This window comes from Bombus terrestris, chromosome 5 (genome assembly GCF_910591885.1).
Source record: "Bombus terrestris chromosome 5, iyBomTerr1.2, whole genome shotgun sequence".
Taxonomy (NCBI): domain Eukaryota; kingdom Metazoa; phylum Arthropoda; class Insecta; order Hymenoptera; family Apidae; genus Bombus; species Bombus terrestris.
Genome location: NC_063273.1, coordinates 7,232,250 through 7,241,982, shown reverse-complemented (window position 1 = coordinate 7,241,982; position 9,733 = coordinate 7,232,250). Strand labels below are relative to the sequence as shown.

The following is a 9,733-nucleotide window of genomic DNA, read 5'->3' as shown; positions in this document are numbered from 1 at the left end:
TATGAGAAAAACTATCATCACGAATCCATACGGCACGTTATACATAGCACAATTACCAATGAAAAAATATTGATATATTTGCACGATACGCGCTATCAAATCGTGCAAGATAAACACCCTGAATCATCTCCAGCTGCGCCGCTTTAGCATTTCATTGCCCCGTAACAAACTGATCCTCTATTATCTCGCTCTAGATATTGCATTTCTTCTTCTTCTTTTTTTTTTTAATCCTCTCCTTTTTAATCCTCACGAAATCCGATCAACTCTATTGCGGAGTCGGCTTGTATTCGGATTAAACACGAACGCTTAAACGAGATTCCGATTCAGTAGACTTCCAAACAATTCCGGTTCCACTTGAAGCAAACCACTGGCCGACATACTCGTATCATAATCAAAATTTTCGAATGGCATCATCGGCGAGGATGGCGACGACTCGATTGATCCTCCAGTTATAAATGTATTGTTGGATAGTTGTTTTCTCGCAGCAGGACTCAGCTGGTCGAAGGATACGCTAGACCCTCTGGAATCCAGACATTGAGGCACCATTTGGTGGTTCTCCAGGTTCACAGACAGTGGAGACATCAGGCTTTTAGGGTATATAGACGGCACGTTCCGCGAGTCCATTAGGTTTTCCTAAATAATTTATACCAATCATTATCCTTCGTTCACAGATTTCTAGAGTATGATGGGTGTGTCGTTAAATATCGCGTGACTCTTGATATTTTAATCAACCCTCCGCGAGGGTAATATACTATAACACGTTACGTAACTGATAGGATGAAGTCAGTATATTAACCAGATAGCTATAATTATATACTTTTACAAGGAATGGTAACTCTGAGATAAGAGTCTTTTAACTAAAATTTTGTAATTAAAGGATAAATATTAATGGACAAAGTGCGGACTTTTATGCACTTAAGAACGATTTCAAAGACGGAAAAATGCACGTAATAAACTATATATAGCCAAGACTATATCGTGCTCTTAAAAATATAAATTTGGGTAAAAACTTGCAGTTTATTGAAAATAAAGATATGAGGCTAACATATGAATCAACACGAGTCCTGACTCCACCTTACTCGTTCAACGTCAAATATTCTCTTTTTATTTATTCTGAAAATAAACCTCAGCCCTCCAAATATGAGCATGTCTTCACAATGTTGTATGTTTTTCAACGCGTCACGGTCTCGAAAGCGTGTTGCTGCGTTTCGTATGAAAGACTAGGAAATTGGGAAACATTTCTAACTACGAAAGAAGTAAAATAGAAAATATTACTTCTGTACTTGTTACTTGCATTCGCACGATCATTTCAAAGTTTTAAAATACATACAGATTCGTCAGCTTTGGTACAGGCCCTGATCTAAACAACACATTTCTAATCAACTAGCATGTTTTTTAAATTGTAAAAACAATGATTGATATATTGATAAATGAAATGTGAAACGCATAAATTTTTGTCATAAATACCATGAAATTTCGTACGCGACGAAATCATACTTTATCAAGTATGTTAAACGTTATTCGCTTTTTCAAATTACGCAAAGCAATCGATGCAATATCTTTGAAAATAATCTCGTCACTACCGACAGATGTAAAAAAAGATTTAATAATCAGCATTATCGATAATGATCGATTGTTTCTTCGATGTTGTTCATGATACATCGTTTAAAAGCAAAAGCATCGTTCGTTGAAACGTCGCTTGATATACTCAGCACGTGGACGTAGCATTAATATCAAGACTACGATGGAAGGCGATTGGAGCGGAAGGATGAGAAAGGAGGAAACGAAACGCAGCAGTTCAGATGATTCGATGTTCAATGTTCAATGTATTTGGACAATCTTCAATCAACAATTTTATATACTTTGAAGTAGAATACATAACGTGACGTTAAACAGCGACACGGTTAAACGAACTACGGCCGTGCGAAGTTACATCTCTCGTCTCGCCTAACAGATCTCCCGTGTATCCTTCGAAGACACGGGAGACGCGCGCGTGCTCTGTACTCTATCAACAGCATCCTGAATATTTTGTACTTTAGTCACCTCGACTCTCTAAATATTCTCCCTCTTTATCTTTCTCGCTTAAGACCCCTCGTTCACTCGATCTTCCTTTCTGCCTTTCTCTCTCTCTCTCACTCTCTCGGCGATCATATTTGCGAGTACCGAATCGAGTATCGCGATAGTAACTTTCCTAGGAAACTTATAAATCCATCGTTGTCCGCATCGCGAGAAAAATTACACGAAGTTCGGAAGCATCGTCTGGTGAACTGCCAACTAACTCTTCGCGTTAATCCTTTATCGGTTGATCGGCTCAGCCTCGGAAAATATCGCCTCTGTCTCAGACTGTCGCGAAACGTTGTCGAGAGTTTAAAAAAAAAAAAAAGAAAGATAAAAAGAATCGATCGACGATCAAACGCAGAGAGCGTTCGTGAGATCGGTGGACGGTCGACCCATCGCGACGCGATGTTTCGTTGATGATCGCGTACTGGAACTAACTCGGCAATGATAGCTGAGACGCTGAGAACGCGGCTCACGACCTATGAAAGACCCAACGTTCCAGGCAGAAGACATATCGTAAAACGATCGCGAGTTCGAACAATCGCCTGCTTCACGTGCTCGCTATGCTTTTGGAGGACTTCGGTTTCGCGAAACAAACGTATCCCGCACTCACGTCGCAGCCGGATACCAGGAGATTCATTAGCACGCTGTTGCACGCCGGATTCCGCTGAGAGACCTGACTGATCGCGTCGCCGTTTTCTATGCCGCTTCGACGACACCTTCCTTCGTTCGTTTCGACTTTTCTTCCTCCGCCATCGTTAACTCCTCCTCCGCCACCACTGTCTCCTTCGCCATCCTCCGCATTCAGATTCCCTTCCAACCGATTAACGCTTTGTCGACCTTTTACCGTACTGTCGTACGATCCGTTCGCGAAATTATTCCGCAGAACGTTCTGTTGAGACACCAGGCGACGCAACAGTTGACTGTTGCCCAAGTTCGACGATTTTCTCGAAGACGGCTGTTGGTTTGTTAACAGGTGATCCTCTAGACTAAGGTGACCGCTACATTTCGCGGATTCGTCACATCTGATGCGCTTATTGTCGTTCCCTGCGTCTACGGAGGCAGTGTGAATACGCTTCGTTGGTCTGTCCATTTTGGAGGACCAATGGCAGTTATCTAGATTTATATCTGAGACAGGATAACAATAATCAATCTCTCGACGAAACCTTAAGTCATCCAGATAGAAGAAACTTCATAGTTTCATACTTGTTATTGGTAGAGTTGTACTAGTAGATAGAAGAAGGGACTTACTCTTTCTAGGGATCTGACCGAGAACTTGTACTGGGTTCACTAAACCTCCTCCGTGGTCGTTGTATTTTCTGGAGACGACCTGATCCATTTTCAATAACTGCGCTAAACTAGAATCTGTCGTTCGTTGCTCCTTCTCCGTTAACGTCCTGTAAACAATACATAAAGATTCACGGTTCTCGTCCTGGCTCTCGTAATTATAATTTTCGTCCCATCATTTCGTACCATTTTAGACAACTTTTGTGATCTGTCGTCTGTGGCGGACTCCACATAACCATATCATTGCTTATAAGCAAATCCAAAGCCTCATCCTGATCTGACATTGGGATATATGGTGCTCTAAATTCCAACTCGTCGTCGCCTATACTATCATTCAGGCCTAACATTAACATCTCGTCCTCTGATAAACCGTCCGCACCGCTACCCCCTGTCGGGCTACCCAACGAATCTATACTTCGTTCTGGACTCTGAAATATAATACACGACGGGATTAAGCAATTTTTTACTACAATTACAATATTTAAAATTACTTGGAAATATTTGGCAACGCTTGGAAACACTTGGAAACGTTGTATGGGAATACTTGGAAATACTTGAAAATACTTGGGTATATTTATAGTATATTTGAGAAGATCTGAGAATATTTGTGTAATGTCTGCAAGTGTCTGGAGGAATCGAGTAAATCGACTCACTTGACGGTACTTGGTGAGCGGCGGTGAAACCGCGCTGGGATCGATGCTACATGGACTGCTCGGCGAATCTCCGTACATGAACGGATCGCTATCGGCCAAAGACTCCCCTAGATCCTTACTCCTCGTGGTGTCTCCCAACTCAGCATCTTTGAGAGAGTCGGTGAAATCTGTGGAGCGTAATTCAGGTGCTAGGGTTCCATCGGGGCTCAGTAGGGGACAATAGTTGTCGCTGCCAAGAATAAACTCGTCGAGCATGTCCGTAAGGAAAGGCGTGTCTTCGAGGGGGACGCATACGTCGCCAGGTGTAGGCGCCAGATGTGTTAGATCCTCCGGTTCGTCCTTCAGCACTGTAACATTCCATAGATGAAATTCAAATACCTTCAAGGGTACACCGACCGTTGTTTACTTCCGTATTATAACAAATACCGGTTATTCTATACGAAAATTGAAAGGAAGATACACAATAAGACGTATCTTCTATATTTCATAAAAAAGCAATTTTTAAGTTAAGTTTATGTATTGTCAACAGTTCCATATTATCTAATCTGTTGTTTCAATTGCTTTAGGAATTAAACGTGCTCATGTCTATTCTTCTGTACATCTATCTATGTACCTATCTATCTATTCTTGAACATTTAAGAAAAATTAATTGTTGTACGTTATAACGTTAGCTACTTTGTTGCTTTTAAAAGAGAAACTTCTTACATTTATTATCTAATTCTAAAAGATAATATATCTCTTTACACAGCAGATCGTTTTTCTCTTCGACTAAGTAATATTGAAATCTTAGCTTCTATATAAAAATGGAGAAATTAACAAATATAATCTTATCATGCTGTTTCCATGTGCTCATCATTTGATCCTGAATGTTCGCAATATCGTATCTCGTGTGATAGGAAAGATTTACTGTCTACCTACGAAGTTTTTCTTGTATCACGAGTACTTCTCCATCACCTAATTATTATTTTCTCTCTCTCTGTCTCTTTTTCTTTTCATACTCTTCATCGTTATCGACCGAAGTCGCGTGTTACGACATTTATCTCTCGATTATTGCGCGAATAGCAACGAGTTTGAAGAGATAGGCAAACGAGTGAAATGTAAAGATACAAGACGAGGAAAAACACGACTCGTTGCGAAACAATACGAAGGAAGAGACGAATGACACCCACTCGTAAGGCCTGGATGATCCTCGCTGAAAGTCAAGAAGCCTTTGTTCATGTCCTCGGTACGAGGAGCGAAGATACTCGCTGTCGCTGTCTGTGGCGGTGGTCTGCAGGTTATCTGGTCTTGCTGTTGTTGTTGTTGCGTCGCAATAGAAGCAAACAGGTGTCTGGTAACGACGTGTGGCCTGTCCTGACGAACCGTTGTCTCCGGATCGTATTCCACCGCGGGTTTTCCCTAGAAGATCATTTCCATCAACTCCAAAATTCCTTTCTCTCTCTTTCTCAAAGTGAACACACTCCCCTCTCTACAAAACGCATACTTGAAGAATATAGCGAGGTCGTAAAATCGATCAGTGGCTATCGTTCACAGCTTTGGATGGTCAATGAATCAATGAGCAATTAACGATCAATTAATATAAGATGTATCGCAGGTCATGGTTATCTATTCGGAAGGATAAAAATAATTTGTAGTAACGCGAATAAACTAAATAAAAATCAAGTCCAAATCGATCAAAACTAAACCATATTTCTATTTCGTAAGATACGAGCAAGTTTATACAACTCCTTATAGTAATAATTTCTATGGTCTGAAGACCTAATAGAGTGACCCAATAAATAAGTCACTCTGACGCCACATTGATCAACTGCAGAATTAAAAATCAGATAAAAGAGATATCATTCGAACCTCTGCTTCTCTTAAGTTTACCTTGGAATTTACTATTACTTATATGTTATATCTTTGCAATAAAATTACAGAAGTAAATCGTTTCTTTTTTAATGTTGTACGCTAATCCTACGATAAACCCGAGCAACAAAATAAAGAAACTAACAAAGAAGAAAGTGGCTACGAGTTAGTCGTTCTAAAAGCCTTATATATTAGAACTCTGCCTATTTATCGCTGCAAGTCTCTTCGACTATCAATCCTACCGAAATTTAACTGTTTTACAGCCTCGCTATATTCTCCTTTCTCGTATCATACCTGGAACACGAACGGAGCGCGGCTAGCAACAGATTGCTGGCGGCACCGTTGCTTTCGTTTTGGCTCGTTGTTCTCCTTCAGCGACTCTTCCAGCGATTCTTTCAAAGCCTGTACACCGACGAACGATTTCTCTGTAGACTGGACCGGTCTCGGGAAGGTGTTATCCTTCCGCGAGCCGTCCTGAAGTTGAACAGGCTCCTTCTTCGCCTTCTTGTCCGCCGCGCGGAAAATCGAACTGGTCACTGTCAATGGTTTTGCGCGATCGGAAGAGCCGGTAGTCGCTAGTTTCGATTTTGTAGCAGGTAGCGATAATTGTTGTTGGTTCCCCTCGAGCGCTGTATCCTCGAGCTTCTTGCTCTTCACTTGCACTCGAACACGAAGCTTTGTGGTAGCTTGAAGAGGTGGAAGTTGGACAACGTCGCTCGTGGCAGCCGGTTTCTCCTCCGGCTTCACGGCCTCCTCGCTGTCACGTGCTGCGAGCTGCCGCGCGCTGTACACCTCATCCTCGCGTTCCACGCCGCTGAAAGCAGAAATCCTACCTGGTGGAAACTGCCGCGCCATCGACGATCCTGTTTCTACGTGTGACCACTTTCTCTCTCGATTCATTTAATAAACCTGCGTTTTCTAATAGCTAACTCTTGCACGAAGTCTGAGTGAATTTCGGTTCATACAGCGATATTACGTCTGGCGTTTCTTATTTTCCAAGTTTCAACAGTTCCCGGTCAGACTGGCTCGCAAGTTCATGTTCTATTCTGAACCGACGTTCTAAGGGATTTCGACTGATATTACGTAATTATATAACAGCCTTCGTCTGTTCTATCATATTCTCTTACTTGCCGCAGTGAAAATTCCCTTAGATAGCGCTTCCGGGATACAAAGCGAAATTCACTCTCGTTTATACCAGCTTTTTGCGATAAACGATCCTACAGAAGCGAGTCATTCGTCGCTTAAGAATCGACCATTAATTGCATACTTGTGTAATGAAATTGAAAAATTGACAAATATTCCCGAGAGATTCAAATATACCGACGACACGTCCGTACATTCTACGCTCGTAACAACAAATTATCCAGCCTCTACCGAGAGTTAACTCGTACGGAACGTTGCGCGATAAAGTAAAGTACGTACCACTGCCACTCCTCAACGATCGAGAAAGAAAGATCGGTCGACGAAAGATCAAAATCCGCGAAAATTCCCAATCACGGTGACCAAGAACCACGTTTACCAGAGTATTAAGGAAAATGTGAAACGTACCAAAGAACGACCGGCTTATGCTATTCGAACGCGAATAGGTTGGATGATCAACTGAGATGGTACTAGCCGTCTTCGACGGCCTAGTTAGACGTTCGAACGGGCGCACCGCTCGTGTTCCCCCCTCGTGTACTCCGGTTCGTTCGTTCGTTCGGGTCCTGACCCTCGTACGCGAGAGAGCGAAGCACATGGCCACGGTTTTTAGCTCGCGAGCCCCCCTTGCATAACAATTACCGTTTGATGGGCCGGGAAGCTACGAACGCGTGCTGGAACGAAACGAATTCCTTCGAACCAACATGGAACCAACCAACCGATCGGGTCGAAGCTCAATGAACGTGTATTTCTTCCTTTCCTGTAGATGCAGGCGAATGGCAGCAGTTGACTCGAGGTCGATCCTCGAGTTTGCCATTACCACGGCCAGATTTTATGGCTTTAGAAACCGTGCAGCGACTTGGACGCAAGACGCCTGCCAAAATCGATCTCTAGATACCGTTCTTACCAAAATGCTTTCGTTTCTGACGAATTTTAATCGTCACACGTGAGAAGACGAACAATCTTTGGGATAATTTTGTCCTCATAACTCGTTGGTCTTACAGAGGAGACTCAAGTGTCGTCTTGGCAATTTCCTTGTGCCCGCCAGTTTGTTTTTCATATTTATATAAGTGGGAATGATTTTATTCGGTTGTCTTATATATCCGTTCTATTTTCGTCCTATTTACAAACAGAAAATACGAAACAAATATAGGAGCCACACTGGGAAGTCGAACTAACCAGGTCCGTTCTTTAAAAGTTCCTTGCGATTTTAGAATCGAGAAGTTACGACCGATGTTTAATTCTTCGGGAGCCAAATATAACTAACCTCGATGGAGTTGCTCGTCAGTTTGACGTCCGAGTGGCTCGTATATTATCGACCTAATAATTACTCGAAGCGACGAACAACCTTTGGGAAATGTACATCTATACCTACATCTATAATTAATTGTACGAGAAGATGCGAGTTCGATCTTCGTCGTTTTCTCCTATCTCGGAATCTCTGTAGTATGTTAGACGACCTCGAGATAAAGACAAGAATCGTCCAATTGGATATGACAAAACTACGTGTTGAAAATAAGATAAAGTTGCACATTGTAATCATTACGAAACTCGATCACGCCGTTAAATTCCTGCAAATTGTTCTCCCGCGAGCGAAATAAGTTTGGTTCATTGGAAAACGGATCAGTACGATAGAGGAGGCGTCAAGCGATTCTAATGTCACAGTGACACCTCGATCGGCCAAAATGCGTCAGGGACATCGTAGAAAAGCGACCACACGCCGATCTCTGGCGAGCAGCCGTGGCTTTCTCGCCTCTCTGCTCTCGATGTAGGTTATCGCGAAGGTTAAGGCTGCTACTAGCGCTAGCAGCCGATTCGACGACGAGCGTGATCGGGCGCGTGTGAGCCGGCAATTTTCACGGACGAAAAAAAAAAAGAAAGGAAAGTAGAGTCGAAAAGAACTCGTTACCCGCGGATTTTCGACTACGGAAACGAAAAATTCGAAATCGCTTTTTTATAATTGCGTAGATAAGTTGCAGAAATTTAAAACGAAATACAGATATCAAATTTCTAATCTCGATGTTAAACTCGCTGATAACAGAACTACACATAGCGGATACCTCCATAGGGCACGCCACGGTTCAAGGATTAATTCATTAGCCTATTAAGAATCAACGTTGCATCAACATAACGCTTCATGCGCAATTTGTTGTTTTCCGTCAATTTATGTAACTGGACTATGATTACGAGCTATAATTTACATAACCAAATTTTGAATTGTGATTGTGAAAGGAGATTTCGAACACTTGCCTCCTACTTCTTTTCTCACTTATTCGTATTTTCCTCTTTCGCCTACAGTCTACTGTTTCATGGGATTCGAAGAAGTCGAGCTGTTCGTACGACGTACAAGCTGTCTCATAGATCGAAGGAAATTCCTTTAAGCTTCTGCGAAAAATTTATCTAGCGTACGCGAGACGATAAATGTAATTTATATTGTCTGTATTTCTTTTAATAATATTGGAAGCTTCACGCTGTCTGGATCAATGACTAAGCGCAACGAAACACTGCATTAAAACAGTGCACACTTGTTGCAAACTTCCAAACCAGATATCCAAATTTGACCGCTGACAATTGAACGGTGAAAATAAAGCGACTTGTATAAAAATACATATCGGACCTTTGGAATTCCTTTTTATATCCAGAACGTTCAAGGAAAGAATTTGATGACATAAAGCGACTAAAAGGAAAAAGCTGCGAACGAAATGTTACGTTAATACAACGTTGTTCCTTAATGAATTAAATGCGACGAG

At 42.0% G+C, this 9,733-nt stretch overlaps 1 protein-coding gene across 3 annotated transcripts in view; it reads right to left on the bottom strand.

Annotated features, from left to right (window-relative positions):
• Positions 1-215: 215 nt before the first annotated feature.
• LOC100650880 (protein similar) overlaps positions 216-9,733 on the bottom strand; it is a 36,853-nt gene continuing 27,335 nt past the window's right edge. For all 3 annotated transcript variants that reach the window (XM_048405901.1, XM_048405900.1, XM_020862937.2), the window contains exons 8-14: positions 6,141-6,660; positions 5,168-5,396; positions 3,999-4,345; positions 3,532-3,773; positions 3,310-3,455; positions 2,672-3,186; positions 216-633 (exon numbers count right to left, since the gene is read on the bottom strand). In XM_048405901.1, the coding sequence (XP_048261858.1) occupies positions 307-633; positions 2,672-3,186; positions 3,310-3,455; positions 3,532-3,773; positions 3,999-4,345; positions 5,168-5,396; positions 6,141-6,660 (2,326 nt within the window). In that variant the 3' untranslated portion in view covers positions 216-306. The remainder of the gene's footprint in view (positions 634-2,671; positions 3,187-3,309; positions 3,456-3,531; positions 3,774-3,998; positions 4,346-5,167; positions 5,397-6,140; positions 6,661-9,733) is intronic.